At 37.1% G+C, this 22958-nt stretch overlaps 2 protein-coding genes across 2 annotated transcripts in view; both read left to right on the forward strand.

The window, feature by feature from the left end:
- tbc1d15 (TBC1 domain family, member 15) overlaps positions 1-13012 on the forward strand; it is a 60774-nt gene extending 47762 nt beyond the window's left edge. The window contains exons 11-17 of the mRNA XM_067999444.1: positions 2997-3113; positions 3465-3565; positions 4899-4998; positions 6866-6963; positions 8191-8307; positions 8495-8581; positions 9355-13012. Coding sequence (XP_067855545.1) covers positions 2997-3113; positions 3465-3565; positions 4899-4998; positions 6866-6963; positions 8191-8307; positions 8495-8581; positions 9355-9573 — 839 coding nt within the window. The 3' untranslated portion in view covers positions 9574-13012. The remainder of the gene's footprint in view (positions 1-2996; positions 3114-3464; positions 3566-4898; positions 4999-6865; positions 6964-8190; positions 8308-8494; positions 8582-9354) is intronic.
- Positions 13013-22129: 9117 nt separating this feature from the next.
- The window catches only part of LOC137334954 (tryptophan 5-hydroxylase 2-like), a 39181-nt gene continuing 38352 nt past the window's right edge, over positions 22130-22958 (forward strand). Inside the window, exon 1 of the mRNA XM_068000048.1 lies at positions 22130-22213. Coding sequence (XP_067856149.1) covers positions 22130-22213 — 84 coding nt within the window. The remainder of the gene's footprint in view (positions 22214-22958) is intronic.

The raw sequence follows: 22958 nt of genomic DNA on the forward strand, positions 1-22958 counted from the left end.
CTGATAATCTGTGTCCAGTAAGAACTGAGTTAAGACCTCAAATTATTTAATTTCAGAACTCTCCAACCAGCAGAGAGGGAAAACTTTCATCTCATTGGTTTGGGCTGGATTTGAACCCAGGTCAAAGGCCAGTTCACTAACAAACTGCATAGCATCCACTATCACAGCTGCATAAATTGCATGGCATCATCAATTTCTCGTTGCTCAAATGTATTACGTATATCACGGATTATCGATTCAGGGAAAGCAATTGTGCAGTACTTTTTACAAGGCTTTTGTTCACACAGCCATGTTCTCGGAGCTGAGCTTTAGACTTAACACCCAGTCTATCACCAAGCTTAACTCCTTACACCTGTATAACATGAACTACCTCTTTCCCTACCCCTCCTTCACTGCTGAATTGATCTTCCATGCCTTTCTCACGATACTTGGATGCTTGTCTTATCACAGCTTATGTGCTTGGTCCCACTCTTCAGTGACCTTGTCAACGTTGTCAAAAGAAAAATTCTCTTTGCTGATGACACTTCTTCACAAAGTGGTTCAATTCCTTATCTGAAAGACAATTGATGACTAAATTACTAAAGTGCGATATAGATAGGTGAACAAATCATTAGTTATCTTCAGTGCTGAGAAGAACAAGTCAGTAATTTTGTTGAGCGATTGATTATCATGTTGTCTAACTACCTCTTCTGTAAAAGATTTTAAAAAAAAATCAGTCTTCAGTTTCAAACATTCAGCTTCTGGGCTTGGTAATTTATATTTGATTTGCACTGGGTCAAACAATTGGAGATGTCCAGAAAAGCGATTGATAGCATGGTAGTTCAGGCTGTGCAAAATCTCTCACTTGCCTGCTGCTTTCCCAATGTAATTTCTCCAAATCTTTCTGCTTCTGGCAATAACATGCCAAATTCATGAGCCATATGTTCTTTTTTTCCTTAGTTGCCGCTGGCGACATTCTGTTGTATCTGCAGTATTGTGAGGAAAACTATTTTTGTTAACTTTGCTACTTTGGCCACTCCTGACACTTTTATTCCTCTGAGACATTTTCTTTACAAGGCTGTCGATGCTATTGTTTATTGCTTTGATGGAGTGAGATGTTATTTTGAAGTGTGTTTAATGCTAGAAAGCAGTACTGCAACCAATAACTGTCAGTTTCTGCATTTGTCATGCTCTTATTCATTCTCTTTACATAGATTCTCATTGAACAGTCCTGGCTTTTTCATGTAGAACTAAATTTGCTTTATCAGTTTGATAAGCAATGCTATCATCCTTTTAAATGTAGGCTATAGGTTTCGCAAAGGCTGTCATATTACTACAGATACTGGTCTCGGGCCAGTAACTGTATAGTGTATGTGCAGCAGGCCTATCTTGATTCATATTGCCAGCTTACGGTTGTGCTAGGTGCAGGATCAAGGAAGCTGCTTCCCACATGTATTCTTAGATACGTGCACAGCATTCCATTCTCATGCCAGCTAACTTTTAACTTTTCGAGAGCATGGGTGGCTCGTCTCTCATAACATTTAAAGAAGCCTAAAAGAAGTTTACAAATTCTGAGGAGGTCCAATGAACTACCTGGATATTTTAAAATGTAGCCTTGCAATGGGCTGAAGTTATGCTATTCCCTTGGTGAGAGACATGGGGCATGATTTTAGCTTGGAGCCAGGAACCCAGCACGTGCATAGATATTCGCGTGGAAAACCCGGAAACCAAATGAGTGCATTGCAATCTGCGATCGCAACTCAACTGAAGGTAAGTATTTGTGCTTCCATGTTTCCCACTCGCCAGGCAGCCAGATTGACAAGCTGGGTGCTTGTCGGAAGGGAAAGGAGCCGTGAATCAGAGATGGGGAGGGGAGGGTGGGAGAGAGAGAGATCATGGGCCGTGGAAGAAATTGGAGAGATGGGGGGGGAACGTGGATGACTTTGGGTAGGCCTTTGAGAAGATTGGTGGTGGTGGGGGGGGGGGGGTCGGCAGATCGCGGGGGTCTGATCGCACCAGGTGAGCTTGTTGGGCCTCGATGAAGCACTCCTGCTCCTCCTGGCCCACAAGCAGTGCAATAAAGGCACTCATCTCATGGATCCAGCCCTTCCCACCTGCTTTCACCTGACGTGAATCAGAAGCGATGGAAAAACCGAACAGGTAAGGTTACATTTTGTTTGACATCTCTAATACACAAAAAATGAAGTGCCTCAACTATTGCAAAGAGATACATTGCCCCTTCAAGTATCGGTCCGCCAGCTTTAAGTGGAGACGGGATTTCCAGATTTCTGTTGCGTGCACATCCAAACGTGCCTGGGTTAAACCCAGAAGTTGGTGCTTTGGAATCTGGATGCGGTCCAGCTCCAAAAATCAACTGTTTTTACTGCCCACTCGCCCCCAACCCACCCGTTCTTGGGTGTTAAAATTACCCCCATAGTCTCCCAACACTTGATCTGGTGTACATGGAAGTCAGACTGCTGATCTGACTCCGAAATTACACTGCCATGTTCACCTTGAAGTTTTCACACTAACGTGAGTAGTAGTATAACTGCAACCATTGTTTAACTTTTTTAACACAAATCAATCTTTCTTTTAACAAGTTAGTCTTTTAGCTGTTAAGAGATGATTGTGTTTCAGAGTTTGTTTCTTAAATTGTAGAGGTTTTGAAATTATTTAACATTTTTATTATTTTTGTTCCTTGATGCTGCTTTATTTGGATCCCTGCTGAAATGTCAGTGCATAATTTCCTGATTCTGATAAGCGCTTTGATGGTTTAAACAGCATGTCGTATTTCATTATTAATTTCATGTATTTCATCTTGGGAGGGGAAAAAGGTAATCCACTAAAAACCAGAAGCAGTAAAAGAAAATGATATCTGAAGATATTGTTTAAAACTGGTTTCTAAGTACGGAAATGTATTATTTGAAAAGACCACAAGTTTTCAATGTACTTTAATGTCACAAAGAAATTTAGAAACTTTAATTTTGTTTTTTTTTGGAAATAAAAATTTCTTTTAGAGAAAGATGTCAACAGAACAGATAGAACAAATCCCTTTTATGAAGGGCAAGAAAATCCTGGGTTGATTCTATTGCATGACATATTAATGACCTACTGCATGTATGATTTTGACCTTGGTAAGTATTATGTTTTATGAAAACTCTGTTTAGTTTTGTTTTTGCAAATATTTACATGTGCTTTGAAAAAAAATCTCCCATATTTACCTTTTACAGATAAAATATGTACTGTAACATTTTCTACCAAAAAATTTAATGTTTGTAATATTTAAGTTGAGTATTAATGAAAATGTTGCAAATATGAGACTATACAAATACAGTGGCTGCATGTTTACCTAAAATATCAAAATATGTAGATACAAAACATATGCTATTAAGTTGTTGATTTCAGGTTAGTTCAGTAGCTGGTGGAATTGCTCGTCAAATAAATTGACATTAATATTGCTAAATTATGAACTTTTTAACTTTTAGGATATGTCCAAGGAATGAGTGATTTGCTTTCCCCTATTTTGTATGTTATGGAAAATGAAGTGGATGCCTTTTGGTGCTTTGTTGCCTTTATAGAACAAATGGTAAGAATTAAAATTAGCTAGTAGTGAATTCTAATTTTTGCAAGCGCCTTGGAGATGTAATTTCTAGTCTTTTTATATGGAAGTTACTCACCAATTGGGTATTGAGTACAGAATTTAGCCCACAAGTGAAAGGAACTGAGGAACTCAAAAGCACAAATTAAAAAGTACAAGTTGCTCTGATATGTAGAATAGATACTCTCTTTATACCATCTAACTGGCATATTCTGTCTCTTTATATTACACATATAATAAAGCATAATTTCTGCATTTTTAACATAATGTTGTATGCAGTTTTAATGTCAATTATTTTAAGGTGAAGCGTGGCCTTAAGGTAAAGTACTGATGTAGTGAATAGTGTGCCCAAAAAGTCAAAACGGCCTACGGAGTTAGGAAGGTGTTACTGTTAACAGTAAGGCTTCATGCTGAACTTATTATTTTTATACCCTTTATTGCTTCAGTGAGTCAGAAAGTTGGAAATATAAACTAGCTTTGACATGTCACAAATTCACAATTTACAGCAACTGAGGAAATATCTATTGGTAATGCAGTCCAAATGCTTGGGTTGTGTAGCCACGCTTTACAGTGTTAGTGGCAAATCACCTTGAGTGTTAATAGGGTAGAAATATAACCCTTTACTGTTAAATAATCTTACTTATCCTAACTTTACAAATTATGTAAATTTGCATTAGTTACATTTTTCCTGAATGTATATTTTTCAGATTAGAACAGAAAAATGACATAATCTGATGTAACCAAAAATATTTCTCCAGTGCATAAAATATTCTTCTTTTGTCTGGCAATTCCAGTTATGATTTTGATCTTTCAAATCCATCTATCCATCAATCCTCCAGCCTTTTTTTGTTTGTGTCTGATATCTCTCGATCATTTCCATTTCCTTACATATTTATTTGCATCCTTCTCTTCTTCCAGATTTATTTTTTTCCTTTCCTGTCACTTTATTTTATTCCTTCCTTTGTTCATTCTTTTATATATTTTCCTTCTCTTGCCTTTCCTGTTCTATTTTTCACCTTGTATTTAATCTTTCTTTTGCCTTTTTCATATTTCCTTGCTTATCTCCCACAACTCTGAAGAAACTGGAGGCCAAAATAGGAATTCAGAACTTCTAAATTGTCTAAAATTGATCATTACAAGGCAAAGATAGGCAAGATTGTTTGGTTTATGTGGTTAGCCACAAGGATTGGTTAATTTAAGAGTCAGCTACAATTTTTCATTCACAATCAGGTGAAAACTATCAAAACGATTAACTTTGTTTTACTGTTCATAAATTTGTAATATAATGGAAGTATGAGTGATATCTTTATTTTTACTGTAGCATTGTAACTTTGAGGAACAAATGCAAGGCATGAAAACAGAATTATCCCAGCTGAGTACGTTACTTAAGTTACTAGACCTTGGGTTCTGGAATTATCTTGGTAAGTATGTCTTTTTTTAAAGTGTGTATTTAAAAGAGCTAAGTTTAGCCCTGTATTCAATTTTTAAAAAATTACAATGTTCAGCTCCCTGTGAGGTAACTGGCTTTCTGTTTGGGACCACCCTTAATTATTGTTGCCTGCAGCTTGAAAACGGTAGCGCAGAGACTCCTGGAAAGCAAGATGCAATAGCAGGATGCTGTGTTTCCATATTCCTCAAACTTCCCAAAATCCAGTGGTCATGGGAGGCCAGCCACCTTGTAGTGAACTGATTCTTATTTTTGAAAAAAACATTCTTTTAAAAAACACACTAATGCAGTAACTGTAGAACCTTATCCCAAAGTGCAGTCTACTCCTGTTAATTCAGTCATTTCTTGTATTAGAAAAAATGGAGGACCGGATTTTGCTGTAAATATAATGGTGAGGCTAACAGCGCTCACCGTTATTTATGTACAAATCGGACAGTAACTACTGGTGACCGCGCATGCGCAGTTAAATGCGGACATCCAGAAGTTGCTGTATTGAATGGTGTGAAGTTCGTGTACTTACCCCATAGATGTAAGGAATCTTACAACACCAGGTTATAGTCCAACAATTTTATTTTAAAATTGCAAGCTTTCGGAGATTATCCCCTTCGTCAGGTGAGTGAAGGGGATAATCTCCGAAAGCTTGTGATTTTAAAATAAAATTGTTGGACTATAACCTGGTGTTGTAAGATTCCTTACATTTGTCCACCCCAGTCCATCACCGGCATCTCCACATCATTACCCCATAGATAAAGACTAAACGTGCCAAAAAAAGTTAGGGCTTGTCTATTCCAGTGTAAGTACCCTTTTAACGGCGTGGTAAGTGTTAATTACTGCCAAACAACCACCCTGATATTGAAAATTAACTTCTACAAGCGTGGAGTATCATTCCTTCAGCTTTTAATTACTGGACATTTTTTTTAAATGTTAATTTTTTTTCTTTTTCTCTCCGTCTCTTAATCCAATCTTACTTTCCCTCTCTTTATTTTGCTTACTGTACCTGATTTGACACTGAATTCACTATTCTAACATATACTTCCTGGTTCAGTCCTTGCGCTGCTCATTAGCGATTCTTCTATTTGATTGGTTAAGGATGCTTGCCCTGTTCACACAGGTCCCAGATGCTCTGTAGAGGCTGCCATGTCATTTGGCTGTCCCGTTGACAGTAACTTGCCGTGCAAAAGCCCATAGCAAGTCAGTGGGCAAGTGCAAGCCTAACGAATGGTTGGTGCTGTTCATTCACCCCTTACAGCAAAATCCGGCCCTGTATGTACAGATAATTCTTTATTTGCTTTTAATTTGAAAGGATACAAGGAGCTCATGTGAAACCATTCCAATAGGGTTTAATTTAATTGACCACCATTTGAAAATTAAGTAAAAAGTTTGGTTTCTAATAGTTTACTTAATTAATTTTTCCTCATTTGTCTTTCGGATGGGACGTTAAACCGAAGCCCCAACTACCTTCTCAGGCAGATGTAAAACATCTCATTGCATTAATTTAAAAAAGAGCAGGAGAGTTCTCCTGATGTTCTTGACAAAATTTTTCCCTCAACCAACACCACTCCAACAAATTAACTGATCATTTATCTCATTGCTGCTAGTGGGACTTTGCTGTGTGCAAATCGGCTGCTGCGTTTCCCTGCATAACAGTAGTGCCTACATTTCAAAATACTTTATTGGCTGCAAAACACATTGGGGCAAGTTCTATTTTTGTTGTTAGAGTTCAGATTGTTTAAGCGTTGGCGTTTGAATAAAAATCTGGACAAAATAACTCTGCTACAGAGTTTTACATTTTAAATAGCCCTATTCAACTGGATTTTTAACAAGATAAGTTATTTTCCTAGAATCTCAAGAATCTGGATATCTCTACTTCTGCTTCAGGTGGCTTCTGATTCGCTTCAAAAGGGAGTTCAGCTTTCAAGATACTCTTAGACTTTGGGAGGTTAGAATCATTTCATCCATATTGTACATATGAATATGCTTTTGTTTGCAAATGATCTTTGAAGAAAAGCTGAGGAGTTACTTTGTACTAACTCCACTTTCATCTGAATGAACAAAACGAGTGGTCTGTTGATTTCTTAGTTTCTGCATATTGCAGTCTAGTAAAAGAGTATTGGGTGCTACAGCATGAAACTCAGGTAGTTCATTCTAAGGCATATTTTGTGCTGGATTTTCCAGATCAGAAAGTAAGTCATTAAACTTAGACCAGGTGTGTTGTTTTAAAGTCTGAGCATAAATGTGGATTGTATTTGGATATTTGCTTCCTTCCTTTATTAGTGCAATTATATTTTGCTTCAATTTAATCAAGCTACTACTTTAACACTTGGTTGCTCTTGAAATTGACTGTTCCAAAAACTGAATGAAAATATATATATATATATACATACATACATACAAAGTCTGAAATTTCATTGAGTACTTAACTTGAGTATTTAATTTTTTCTGTCCCTATCTAAAACTTTTTCCATTTTCATCATTTCTTGAGGTAGTTTTCAACACAGCTAGCTAATTTACTATCAATTCATTGATCTTTAATCTATAAGCTCCATATGTAGAGTTTTATCAAAAGCCATCTGAAAATCAACAATTATTTATTGCATTAGTTTAGGCAGCATTAGAACTTTGCTCCCATAGGTAAAAGTGCAGTGCGTTAAAACTAATTCATTCTTAACACAGCCCCTAGGAAAGTACTTATTCTTGTTTTGTGGCCCCCAAAAGGACAGATTGCTCTACCTCGTGTTTGCTGGGTAGAAATTTTGATCTAGGTATGCATCATTTGGTTCTCTCCCAACCAGTTTTTTTTTTACATTTGAGTTCAATCATTTATAGAACATATATTTCTAATTTGAGTTTCCTCTGAGATGGTTGAGTGGATATTGTTTCCTGTTTTTGAAAATGTGCCTTCAGACAGATATTGAGCTAAATTTATTACTGTAAATAATGGATGAAATAATCATTAACATCAACTAGGTGAAAAAACAAAAACCATAAAATTGAACAAATACTTGCAGATTATTTCTTGAAAGAGTGATGACACCAGACACGTATCAAGAATATTTGTATCTCCCTTATGTGTTTCTGGAACAGAATCACAATAGTAATAAAATATCACAAGAATGGAGGAAATTGAATTCTGAATAACAATGGAAAAAATTCTCTTCATTTGTAGGTTATGTGGACTGGATTGCCTTGCCAGAATTTTCATCTTCTGATATGCTGTGCTATACTAGATACTGAAAAACAGAAGATAATGGAAAACCATTATGGCTTTAATGAAATTCTAAAGGTACTGTATTACTTGTACACTAAAAGGTCAGATGCAGAGCTGTGTGTTTTGCATATTTTTCAAATCAGTATATAAAAAGCACACACAGTCCTATGGGTCAATCTTCCTTTAAAGTTTATTTAGTGCAGGATTGGAAATCTTTCTCTCAGAATCCATTCTGAGGACTTTTTATTTGTGTATTCTTTAGCACATCAATGAACTTTCCTTGAAATTGGATGTAGAAGAAATGCTTTGTAAAGCAGAGGCAATTTACTGCCAAATGATGACGTGTAAGGTGAGTGGTATACTTTGAACTATTTGACCTGTTGCATTGAATTGTGTTTGAGAAAATGACAACACCTTTGGATTACTCATGGGTACAATTAGCTACTGGCTGTTTATTAAAGTGTACATACTTTTACTGCATAGAGCTATACTGTTATCTGCAGAGTTTGAGTCTGATGAAGTTTGAAAATAAATACAATAATCTGCTGCAAGTTATTCATAAATGATGCACTCATAATTTTGACCATTGTAAATCTTTTCTACTGTGAAAGTGTAGCTATAATATGCTGTACTAAATTATTCAAAATACCAATGTACAGTTTCATTTGTGTGAAAATAACCTCAATTACACTTTTTTTTCATTTGTGTTTAAGAAAAACAAAACTAAAAGCCCTTGGTTTAATATTACTTTGGCAATGTTGTGCCTACACAGGCTATTTGAATTTGAATGTACACTGATTCACTCATGAATGCCTGTCAGCTCAGTTTCAAATACTCAAAAAATCAGTTACACACACATTCTCGCAAACTCTTGGCTGTCTCTACTGTCACATGAACTTATTAGTTAATATAGGGAAACTGCAGAGGATTCAGTGACAAAAGGTTTACCATAGCAACTATAGACTATCATATTTCAATTTCCTGTATGCTAGCATTGTTGCCAAAAGGTCACACTAATATTTTGAACAATTAATAGTAAATGTGTATTTTGTGTAAAACAAATAACTTAAAATTAAAACTTCCTTATGAATTTTTTATTAAGCTATTCCTTATATTGTTTAGGATTTGCCACAGGCTGTTGGGGAGATTCTGGGCCTAAAGGATAGCACTATTGTAACCCCTGATTTGGAAACCAGTGCATCTGAAACAACTGTTATGAAAAGTCCGTGGAGGGCAAACCATTCAGATGTGGCAGCAACCTCCTTTACAGAGACAAATGAAGACTTAACAGGACATAGAGACACTCCTCAAAATGAGCACAAGATGACAGCCGTAGAATGAAACTGAAAGCTGCATCTATGGAACCCCAGAAAAGAGAGATGCCACAATTTGTTTACATGTTGAAGTCCTCATAGATGACACGCCAGTATTTGGAATGATCAATGGATTTAGATATGTAGTGTAAGATGAGAGAAAGGGATAGGACAGGAAATGCACTTGTTGCAATTCCGAATGTTTCAAAAAATGAATGCAGAGGAAATATACATTTTTCTAATTACTTAAACCATAATGGCCTTTATTTGGTAATGCATTTTTCAGACTTCATGTCAAGCATTTGCATGGATGTTGGATAACAATGAAATTTTGTTTTGTATTAATATAAAAACAAATATTTTGTTAATTCATGAAAGCTTGTCCAATTAGTATATATGATTTATTTTAAAAAGTGTCTTTTTCTCTCAGAAATGCCTGCTGAAATCAAAGACAAAATGTTTTTGTAGTTTGTAAATTTAAAATGTAATTAGATCTTTTAACTAGCTTGTCCAATCCACACATGATTAATGCCTATCTTAAAATAGGGCGTCCTGGATGATACCTTACACTTGACCAGTTTTTGTGGGTGATCAAGATTTCGGAAAAGAAATATAGTGGGTCGATGATTTTAGATAACGTTCAGCTATTTGGTTCTTTAAAAAGCTCTACCAGCTGTAATTGTTCTAAGAAAAGAACTAAAATTTTGAGCTATCCTATAGATTTTGGATCAGCCTTATTGATGGTTCTAACAAATTTGATCACAACCATTTACTAAAATGATCTGTGAATACTGCAAATGAGACTTTAGCAATTTAATTAATATCATAATCTACAATGTACTAGAAGAAGAAAATCCCTACAGATTTTTCTGCTGCGATGCATTGTTATATGCAGTGTTAATTGAAGAGTGTTCACCATAATTTATTATGTCAAATTTAAGGCCGGCAGATCATTTGGTTTACCATTCTGAGGCTATTTTACAAGACCTCAGGTGACAGCATTATCCAGAGTTCTTTTCAGGGTTCTGATAAGGATTCTTGTGCGCTAGAGATTGTTAGAACTGCCAACAAAGCTACTTAAATTGCGATTAATAGAATGCTTAGAAAACTAATGCCCTATTTAAAAATGCAAAAAAAAGATTTTGTATAATCTTGATCAGCTGAGAACATTTGTTGAAAAACTTAATTTTTAAGCTGTTGCATTGCCAGTCCGTACTTTAATGTATGGTATAATAAAGCATGTTGAATAAATGTGTAACTTGATTTACCTTATGATTTTTACTATATTTTAAGAATTGTACAGTGGCAAAATTTCTAACAGTTGTATAAAGCCTGAAATTTTGTATTCTGATTACGTGTACAAAAGTAAATGTAATATATAACTCTCCTCTCTAAAATATGTGCTTTGTGTTCACAAGGAAACTTTTCTGGAACAAATATGGTTTGAGGGAAAAAAAATCCCTATTTGCACTGCTTTCTCTTTATTATGGAAAACTCAAGATCATTTTACTTTATAAAGGCACTAAAATCCATGTACATGTAAAGAAGACATAGAATTACACTGACATTTGTATGATGTTGCCCATTAATAGAATTGTAACAAAGAAAGTTTTAAATATAACTACACATTTCTGAAACTATTAGCTTTAGCTAATGACCTTAGTGTAGAGAGACCTTTTGTTTTCAGCTCAGCCTAATTTAGTTCACTCTGAATTTCTGGAGGATGTTAATGAATCCTCTTAATAAGCTCAGACGTAGCAAATCTTTAACCACAATGCAATTGACTGAATAGACAATAACTTGATGCTTCAGCCCCTATAGTAGCTCTGTATTTTGAGCCACTCAAGTTACCAGTTACTTCCTGGTGTCAATTTCCCTCTGGTGAATTTCTGTAAGGGTTTTACAATTTTGGTATTTTTCCCCACATTTTATTTTAAGAAACTACATTACAAACATATATTACAAGTTAAAACAGGTACACTGGCAAACATTTAAGGTCCACATAAAAAGAATTCTTTTTAAGTTTAAAATGTTCAAAAACTTTCCTTTTTTAAAAAAGAAAAACATTGTTTTCACAATATAGTAATGGTATGTATACTCAACATGGCATTTGCAGCAGATTTCATTGTGTATATTTGTATAATAATTTAGCACTTCAGGTCCAAGGCAGACATGGATGGGGCAGTACAGGGAGACAGGTTCACGGGGGCTATCCCACCCTCTCCGGTCGGGGGGGGACACTGGTGATGGTGTGTTTTTATTGGCATTAGCATTATCACTTCCTTTTCAGGGGCATATTGTGGTGTGCAGGGGGGTCTGTTGTATATGCCTACAAAAAGAGAGTACACACTACTTGATATTTTCTAGGTGAAGGCAATATACACTCTGACTGGTACATATCTCACAGGCACCTATAGAAAATTTCTTTCAAAGATTTTACAACAGTTCCTGTAAACGGACCTTGCCCCCTACAATCTTGAAGCTATATTTTCTCTGTAATTTCCCTCTACAGAATTGTATGATCCATAGCATGAACACTGACCCTATTGCATTATCCTGCATACTGGATCAAATGTTGTAAAATGCTATGTTATGAATCTGTGATTAGACAAAATATTTTAAATCGGGCCAGAGTTTGTACTGGCTAAGGCTACTAATGTGCATTTCTTTAGAATGATGTGGAAATATGAAGCACAAAAAGAAATGGATAAATATTTTGAAAATGGGACTAAATGGATAGCTATTTCAGAGATCGGGCACAGGCACCATAGGCCGAATGGCTTTCTGTACTGTAAAATTTGTTGATCTGAAAATCTTCAATTAGCTTATCAAATTAAACTTTTTCAAGATGGATTCCCATAAAACCTGAAGTGTTAAAATTACATATACAATGTTATTACATTGAGGGTTAGCAGTGCCATTTCCATGAACAGAATACACAGTTTAAATCCTATTTTTGCAATGATAGTTTGCCTTGAATTGAAGGGAAAGCATTTACAAATTTGCAGGAACTTTTTTTTTTCGTTTACACAGACAATCGTAGGGAGACGGAGAAGAGCACTAGTGTCCTCTAAGATTTTAATTTCCTGTTGCCCAGCAAATTAGCACAAATCGACATGATAATCTTTCAGTTTATGCCTCACATTTGTTCTGTTCTGCTGTTTGTGAAATTTGCCCTTTCTCCAAATTTTTTTATTAGTTTTTAAAAATTTATTATGCAGTGTTTCGGTAGCTATGACGTATTCCCTGCCATTTATAGGGAAATTAGTTCTATTAAAAATTGTGCCATAAGAACCTTGATGTGGAACATTTCGTCTTCATGGGATGCTGGATTTGGACACATCCATTATTATTTCTGCGCTATGTGCATAAAGTTACATTGATCTCAAATCAAAATGATTGTTTCACACATTGTAAAACTTGGACCCATAATATTGTAGACTAAAATAAATGATCAATTAAATTTATATTTGCCATTGTACAAAACATTATTCAGAGTTTTCATTATAACCTCATACTGTTATGTTGACAAATCTAACCTTTACTTTGGAAGTAATTAAGGTACAGTATCAGTGAATTAGTGTTTTTACTTCCTTATTTAATGATTGCATATGTAGTAACTCCTACTTCCTAGGAGGCAACTCTTCATTCCATGATATAGAAAAGCCAATGTTACAATGAAAGGGCAAGTACTCCTAATTATATATAGTATCTGATGATCTTCAGTACTTTGTTTTCTCTTGTGAGTGAGAGAGATGTTTGCTTTTAAGAGATGGTGCTGCATCTATTGTTTTATCTGTGGGATGAGAATTATTTAACTGTTTGCAAGTTTGACTCCATCCTTAGTTTCACATCTAGTTCATGACTAATTCTCAGCACGATATCTGTCATTTCTTTATGTTTGGCTATTACCACTGGAAACCAACTGAGAGCTTTGTCACTGTTGTCAAAGGTTAAGTGAGAAAGGGAGATCTATAATAGCTAAAACAGTTTCTTCCATTGTAGCAAACGCAAAAAACATGACACATCGTCCCATGACTCCTACTTTTCCATAGGCAAAATAAGCTGGGAAATGTTAGAAAGTTAGGGTATGATCAGGTTTGGTGCACTGTCAAAAACATTTTTTCCTCTGGGTCCAAGATGACATAGATACTGAAGATGACATTGGGGAGCATGGCGAAACTTTGCAGAACCTTTCCTCAGGAGATTAAATGTGCTGTGTAGAATAGCTGATAGAGTTGTCTGTGAAGGAATGGACAATGGTTTTTTTTTCTCATTTCATGTTTTTTTTTTCTAATCTTGTGTTTATAAGCATTTAATTGAAAGGGAGTGTTTACTTTCTGGGGAAAGACAGCACTAGATTTGCTAGGTAAAGCAGGAATGTGTTACAAGAGCCCATGTATTTTGTGAAACTAGCCCTGATGCTACCCTCACTGGACTTGCTGCTGTTGCTGCTCTTCCTTGCCCCTGTTCCCAGCGTAGCATGTTGCATGGCCATCATTGCAGGAACCGACACCAAGTTACACAGGGGAAGGTGAGTGTTCCTTAACAAATTCTATTACAAGGGTATTAAGGGATATGGAGCGGGTAAATGGAGTTAGGATACAGATGAGCCATGATTTCATTGAATGGCAGAACAGGTTTGAGGGGCTGAATGGCCTACTCTTGTTCCTGTGTTCCTAACTACTGGAATAATTTCAAAGGAAACTGCATAGCCATGAACATAGCTTTGGTGGAAGACCATATGATAGTAGCTTGTTTAAAAGGGCACAGTGCCAGACCTTGTCAAAGGAGATTACAGATGTTCCAACATTATTCTTTGGAATTGGTTGCAAGGAACAAAATGCAGCATGTCTGGTAAAGATGTTCTCAACTCTCTGGGATCCTAAATAAGCGCTACTCTGAGAAAGTTACTTTGATGAGAATGAATGATGAATAAAAAAAATCTGAAATCAAGATTAATGTTTTTCCTGTAATTTCTGTTGAATTGCCAGAGAAGAACTTGGTACTCATTGCAACTTTTTGAAATTTGACATTATAATCTTATTCTGAATTAAATGCGACTCACTTTTATACATTTATTTTCAGATGAGGGTTAATGTAAATATAAGTACAGTAAATATACATTTGTTCACTAAAGATGGGATTGACCAGTATTGTAGTGATTGAGAAGAAATATATTTCTCCTAATTCATTTTCACAACATTCACACATTCTTCTGTTCTCTTATACAAAGCAAATATTTCATTTAGAATTTTAGTCCATCGTTCATGTTTACTTCATGTCCATCATTTATCAGTGGACTGAGTCATGCTTTCTCTTGCATTGTGCAACCAGTGGAGTTGATACAGATATTGATGATATGTATCCTTTCATTTCCTCTCCAAAATATTAACATTCAAATAAAACCTGATACTAAGATGTTATCAATTGTTATACAATATCAAAAATGTCTATATGTGTAACAAGTAGATTTGTTAAATACTTTTCTGTCACATTGGAATATGAGTTTCTGCTAAAATGTCCAGTATGTGATTTTGCTTGTGAATGTTTTTCAGCCTAAAAAAACCTAGAGAGTAGGGATTGGTGACCAATATTCAGTAGGTCTTTTGGCAGAGCCAGTCAAATGAAGGGATTATCCCTTCGGTTGTGCCGAACCCCAGAATATCCCACGCTCTTAAATCCTAGGACAATCCTTCTCAGTGCTGCAACCCGCCAGGACCACCCCCAACCCATGTTACCACCTCCAGTGCTGCTGAACCCCACAATTAACCATTTCCCCAGTGTTGCTAAATGCAGGTATCTACCTGGTACCAGCTCGCTGTATGTTCTGGGCTTTAAAAAAAAGTATTAGATAAAAATTGAATATGTAGGTAAAGGAACATATCAAGGCCACTGATTTAAAGTTTTCACAAAAAAGTTAATAGTTTTGTCATTTGATCCCTAAAACACTGGTAAAAATCACACAATACTATGTAGTAACAATGCATTTTGACTTATTCAGTCAATGTAATTCAGTGACCCTAATAATACATTGTGCATTATGTCACATGGTACAACATAACTGCTGTTAAAAAGCAGCATTTCCTCCAACTCATTGTGCGCAATAGCTCTCGGAGCTCATCTCATCCATGAGACCCACCTCCCACTCCCTCAATCTCATGCCCACTAAAACACTCAACTTCCTTTCCTGGCCCCATGACAGCTGATACTGTAGTTATTTATCCTCGGGCAGTATCCTTCTCCCTTCCAAAATCCCTCACTGTCATCACCCCTCTTCTTTTTAAAAAAAAAACCCTTGACCCCGCTGTCCTTGCGTACCACTACCCTAACTCTAATCTCCCTTTCCTCTCCAAGGTCCTGGAATGTTGGCTTCCATTCCCACAAAGGCTTAACTGTAAAATTCTCAAACTTGTGTTTAAATCCCTTTATGGCCTTCCCCTCCCTATCTCTGTAACCGCCTCAAGCCCTACAACCTCCCTGGAACTCTGCGTTGCTCCTACTGCAACCTCTTGTGCACGTCCCTTCCTCCTTCCTCTTCCCCACCCCCCCCTCCCCCCCCAACCATTGGCAGCCGTACCTTTAGCCATCTAGGGCCTACGCTCTGAAATTCCTTACTTAAACCCCTCTGCCTCTCCACCACCCTCTCCTCCCTTAAGAGTCTCTTCAAAATTCACCACACTGGCAATGCTTTCTCACCCCTACTAATACCTTGTTCCATGGCTCAGCATCCACTTCTTATCCTTATGCCCACAATCCTTCTCCGATATGGTGGCGGTGCCAGAGGACTGGAAGATTGCAAGTGTTACACCCCTGTTCAAAAAAGAGGAGAGGAATAAACGATTACAGGCCAGTCAGCCAAATATCGGTGGTGGGGAAACTTTGAGACAATAATCCTGGACAAAATTAATGAGCACTTGGAAAAGTATGTGCTAATAGATGAAAGTCAGCATGGATTTGTTAAAGGAAAATTGTGTTTGACTTTGATGAAGTAATGGAGAGGGTTGATGTGTATATGGACTTTCAAAAGGCATTTGATAAAGTACCACATAATAGACTTGTAAGCAAAATTAAAGCCCATGGGATTAAAGGGACAGTGGCAGCGTGGATACAAAATTGGCTAAGGGACAGAACATAGAGAGTAATGGTGAACAGTTGTTTTTCAGACTGGAGGGAAGTAAACAGTGGTGTACCCCAGGGGTCTGTTTTAGGACCATTGCTCTTTTTGATATATATTAACGACCTGGACAGGGTATAATTTCAAAGTTTGCAGGTGACATGAAACTCCAGAATGTAGTAAACAATGTGCAGAATAGTAACAGACTTCAGGAGGACATAGACAGACTGGTGAAATGGGCAGACCATATGGCAGATGAAATTTAATGCAGAGAAGTATGAAGAAAGAGAGGCAATATGAACTAAATGGTACAATTTTAAAGGGGGTACAGGAACAGAGAGACCTGGGGGTGTATGCGCACAAATCTTTGAAGGTGGCAGGACAAATTGTGAAGGCCGATAAAGCCCAGGATCCAATATGCTTTTTTATTAATAGAGGCATAGACTACAAATGGAAGGAAGTTATGCTAATCCTTTATATTAAAAAAACTGGTTAGACCTCAGCTGGAGTATTATGTTCAATTCTGGGCACCACACTTTAGGAAGGATGTCAAGGTCTTAGAGAGGGTGCAGAAGAGATTTGCTGGAATGGTATCAGGGATGCGGGACTTCAGTTATGTGGAGAGTATGAAGAAGCTGGGGTTGTTTTCCTTAGAGCAGAGAAGGTTAGGAGGAGATTTGATAGAGGTGTTCAAAATAATGAAGGGTATTAATAGAATAAATAAGGAGAAACTGTTTCCAGTGGCAGAAGGGTCGGTAACCAGAGGACACAGATTTAAGGTGATTGGCAAAAGAACCAGAGGCGACATGAGGAAACATTTTTTTATGCAGCGAGTTGTTATGATCTGGAATGCACTGCCTAAAAGGGTGGTGAAAGCAGGTTCATTAATAACTTTCAAAAGGGAATTGGATAAATACTTGAAGGGAAAACATTTACAGGGCTATGGGGAAAGAGCAGGGGAATGGGACTAATTGGATAGCTCTTTCAAAGAGCAGGCACAGGCACGATGGGCCAAATGGCTGTCTTCTGTGCTGTAACATACTATGATGTGCCTTGGGATATTTTTCTATGTTAAAGGCACTGTACAAATGCAAGTTACTGTTGAGTGAATCAGACAAAGGGATGGACAGAGGGGAGAAAGAGAGAGATAGAGAGAAAACTCTCTAAGTGGAACACATATTGCCTATATGAGCAGCTGCTGTAAACTTCCTTTTCTCAGACAGGTTGAGAATAGCAGAACACCAGCAATTTAAAACATATTGTTACTTCAATTTAAAGTTTCATGTCCGAACAAACGTGTCGTTAAAAAACAGTAATTCCTCTGACTTATTGTGTGATTTGCTAGTGTGTGTGCCTATTTGTGTATCTATATTTATTATTTATTATCATATTTATTATCTATATTTATTATCATAACATCTCGCTGCATAAAAAAATGTTTCCTCATGATGCCTTTGGTTCTTTTGCCAATCACCTTAAATCTGTGTCCTCTGGTTACCTACCCTTCTGTCATTGGAAACAGTTTTTCCTTATTTACTATATCAAACCCCTTCATGATTTTGAACACCTCTATCAAATCTCCCCTTAACCTTCTCTGTACTAAGGAGAACAATCCCAGATTCTCCAGTCTCTCAACGTAACTGAAGTCTTTCATCCCTGGTAGATCACCTCTGCACCCACTCTGAGGCCTTGACATCCTTCCTAAAGGGTGCTGCCCAGAATTGGACACAATACTCCAGCTGGGGCCTAACCAATATTTTATGAAGGTTTAGCATAACTTCCTTGCTTTCGTGTTCTATGCCACTAATAATAAAGCCAAGGATCCCGGATGTCTTTCTAACAGCCTTCTCAACTTGTCCTGTCACCTTCAAAGACTTGTGTATGTACACCCCCAGGTGTCTCTGTTCCTGATCCCCCTTTAAAGTTGTGCCAGTTGGTTTATATTGCCTCTCCTCATTCTTCCTACCAAAATGAATCACTTCACACTTCTCTGCATTAAATTTCATCTGCCCATTTCACCAGTCTGTTTATGTCCTCCTGAAGTCTGTTACTATCCTCCTCACTGTTTACTACATTTCCGAGTTTCTTCATTGGTATTGTTGCTTTTGCTACTCCCATTACGGTTTTATACAGCTGCTTACTTGAGGTCTTCACGTGTCAAGCTGTTGTAGTTTCCTGATCTAATAGAAATAATTGTTTGATGGCTGAGGTCACAGAATATGAACGATGAAATAGTATGCAGGTGCAGCAGGTGATCAAGAAAGCCAACGGAATGTTGGCTTTTATTGCTAGGGGGATAGAATATAAAAACAGGGAGGTATTGCTGCAGTTATATAAGGTATTGGTGAGACCGCACCTGGAATACTGCATACGGTTTTGGTGTCCACACTTAAGAAAAGACATACTTGCTCTCGAGGCAGTACAAAGAAGGTTCACTCGGTTAATCCCAGGGATGAGGGGGTGGACATATGAGGCGAGGTTGAGTAGATTGGGACTCTACTCATTGGAGTTCAGAAGAATGAGAGGCGATCTTATTGAAACATATAAGATTGTGAAGGGGCTTGATCGGGTGGATGCAGTAAGGATGTTCCCAAAGATGGGTGAAACTAGAACTAGGGGGCATAATCTTAGAATAAGGGGCTGCTCTTTCAAAACTGAGATGAGGAGAAACTTCTTCACTCAGAGGGTGGTGGGTCTGTGGAATTTGCTGTCCCAGGAAGCTGTGGAAGCTACATCATTAGATAAATTTAAAACAGAAATAGACAGTTTCCTAGAAGTAAAGGTTATGGGGAGCGGGCAGGAAATTGGACATGAAGCTGAGTTCGGATCGGTCAATGCCCTGTGGGTGGCGGAGAGGGCCCAGGGGCTGAGTGGCCGGGTCCTGCTCCTACTTCTTGTGTTCTTTAGATTTGTGGTTGGGATCAGATCAGCCATGATCTTATTGAATGGCGGAGCAGGCTCGAGGGGCCGATTGGCCTACTCCTGCTCCTATTTCTTATGTTCTTATGAAATGATTAGAGTATTATCAGAGAAGAAATCAAGCCACTAGAAAGACGGAATTTGATCTTAAAGAGAATATCAGACAGTAGCAAGTAAAGCATTACATTATTATACTAATAAGCATTATTATACTAATAAGGATTTTCTTTTGGATTTATGCAATTTTCGGATGAGAGAAGTGAACACATGTGAACTGACAATCTCCATGACCCTTCAATGTAATCCAAGTGTTAAACAAATGTAGCTCTTAAATCTTAGTGATTACTTGGGGAACCAATGGTTTAAAGTTTGGGTTTCTACAAGTCACTTGTGAGAACTTATGCACTTTTTTTTAATACTATTTGCATAAATATATTCATTAATGGTGGGACAGTCTAAAAAAAATGGAAACAAAGCTAATATGATTACTTTTAATCAAATATTTCCCATCTTCTTGAATACTAACTACTTGAAGCTGTGATGTGGAGATGCCGGTGATGGACTGGGGTTGACAATTGTAAACAATTTTACAACACCAAGTTATAGTCCAGCAATTTTATTTTAAATTCACAAGCTTTCGGAGGCTTCCCCCTTCGTCACATCGTTCACCTGACGAAGGGGGAAGCCTCCGAAAGCTTGTGAATTTAAAATAAAATTGCTGGACTATAACTTGGTGTTGTAAAATTGTTTACACTTGAAGCTGGTGATTACAAATTCTGGCCTAGTTCCTTTACTGTACTGTATGAACAAACAGTACTGAACAAACTCTATGGACTCTTCTGCCACACGTGAGTCGAGTTCTGTCCATTTTAATTCAGACTAATTATAATCATGATTCATAACCACCCTTTTCTGAATTTCCTATTGTGCCAAACAATCTTATGTCGTCCTGGTCTCTTTGGTTTGCAAAAATCCCTTCTAAATGGTTACCTGGCACAGATTCATAGCTAAAATATTTGTGGTCGTATATACCCTTAAACTCATAGAATTGCATCCATCTGACAAACAATTTCATCAAACAATTGTTACTCAAAAATATTCAGACCACAGATTGTATTAGTTTTACAGATTTGTTTTGCCAGTGCAAGTAAACTAGGTTAATGGATTAATTGTTTATTGTAAGTGTTGGTAGTCTGGATTGTATAAATCCATCGTTGCCGTGCAAGGGTTTATACTTTATATTCTTGTGATGGTAATTATCAGAGAAAACACCTTTATTGTCAAAAAAAAAGTGTCAGTGAAGAGGCGCCGAGCACACTAAAATTGGTCAGGGACTCGATAAGCAAATTTTATTCAAGACAATGAAAAAATGTGTATTCAATAGAAAGAATAAGGTTGAACTCTGATACATTTACCGTTAAGGGTGCTGACAGAGGTACTAAATTGTACATTTTATTGACAGGTTTTACCTTTCACTTGAAATCTTCAGGATGGCATTGAAAATATTTCATTCAACCAGCGATTGATGATCAAACCGGCCCTTTAAATCTAGGGAGGATTAAACGCTTTGCTTTAACAGAACAAATGAAAGGACAGAAGTGCAAGATAAATCTCGAATACATTATAATAAAATGCATGTGTTAAGTGTCAGAAAACTAATTCTACATTGAAATCTCTGAGTGTTAATAAGAAGGTAGTGTGTAATATTCCAGTTCAGTGCCGACTTGTATTAACTTACTCTCTGGACAACGAGGAGAACGGCGCATTGATCTTTTAATCTAACATTATTCTGACATTACGAAAAATACATTTAAACGCAGATTTTTGAAAATGAGCATGCGGCTATTTCAGTTTATCTTTCTCTAGTTGCGTTAAAAAAAATCCCCAAGTATCGCAAGGCGTTCAACATTTTGATGTAAATGCGAGTCTGGAATTTAAATCGAAAATCTTGCTTTGTTGGTTCACTTTATTGCAAGTTAACAAAGTGGAAAGAACTTTTCAGAGTGCGTCAAACAACAGGTGCACGGTAAATGGGACAAATAAAAATATGTTGTAAAGTATGGCTGGTATACAAATGTCCATATTTGGGAAAGCAGCTACATCTTCCAATACAAATTTCAGTACATTCTCTTTCAAAAATAAATAGCTCAAATAAGATCTCAAAGCATCCCAGGCAAATGTTCAGACGATCTGACGTGATGCTCCTAAACTTTGCATTGTAATACTGAACTCCGATTACACGACAGGGTCCACCAAATAGAAAGAGTTAAAGCGATCTTCGGAGTTGTTGCTGTATAAACGTTCGATTATGTACCATTTCTGCTGGAAGGAAAGAGCTTTGAGAGCAGGTTAGCGAGGATGTTTCCGTGATGAGACTCGGATGCGCAGAGCAGCAGATCCCCTTATCATTCCATCAGCACTGGAGAGTATTTAAACACCCAGAGCAGACACTGAAAGGACATCACCCAGACTGATTCGCAGTCCCGTTGAAGAACACGATCTACCTTTCCAGTCTGTTAAACCTTTTCCCCTAAAAAACGTTGCCAAGATGATGATTGGAAATAAATACTGGGCAAAGAGGGGAATGTCGCTGGACTCAGCCTTACTGGAAGAACAACATTTAAGCAACCAGGTGAGTACATAGCTGGGATTTACCCTAGTCTTGGGATAGTTGAAGGATCAAGAACGAGGGTCCATAGATACAAGATTAAATATAAGAGATTTAGAACAGAGGACAGCAGAAACTTCTTCACACAGAGTTGTGAGGCTGTGGAATTCACTTCCAGGGTTAGTAGTTATGTAGAAGCTATATCAGGGTTTAAGATTAGATTGGATAGGTGGATGAAGGAAAGGGGATTTAAAGCATATGGGAACAGAGTGGGTAAATGTGATTTGCAGGAGGGTAAACACTGACATGAACTGGTTGAGCCTACTAGTCCATTTCCATGTTGTAACTTTGAGGTATTTCTATGTAATAAATTGAACTCTAGATATGTAATTGCAACCAGCTTGTACAGTCTTAAACTGAAATTAAACTTTGGGCTAAATAGACACCCACAATGTTATTCATATGTCAGTTCAGGATATGCCCCGATATGCAGCAGATAATTGCTACTTATTAGCTTGGGTTCCTGTTTTCTTTTTTCTTAACAACTCTATTAATAAAATAATGGTAGAATAACCCATTTTGAAAATAATGTACTTCATACTGTGGTGGTTGTTTTTCTTCATTCTTGGGATATGGGCATCACCAGCAAGGCCAGCATTTATTGCCCATCCCTAGTTGCCCTTGAGAAGGTGGTAATTTATATTAGGTTATCTGAAAAGCCATTGAATTGACACTTTCCTAAACTGGTAGTAATAGATTCATATAAGGC

The sequence above is a fragment of the Heptranchias perlo genome, chromosome 18 (genome assembly GCF_035084215.1).
Source record: "Heptranchias perlo isolate sHepPer1 chromosome 18, sHepPer1.hap1, whole genome shotgun sequence".
NCBI classification, from domain to species: domain Eukaryota; kingdom Metazoa; phylum Chordata; class Chondrichthyes; order Hexanchiformes; family Hexanchidae; genus Heptranchias; species Heptranchias perlo.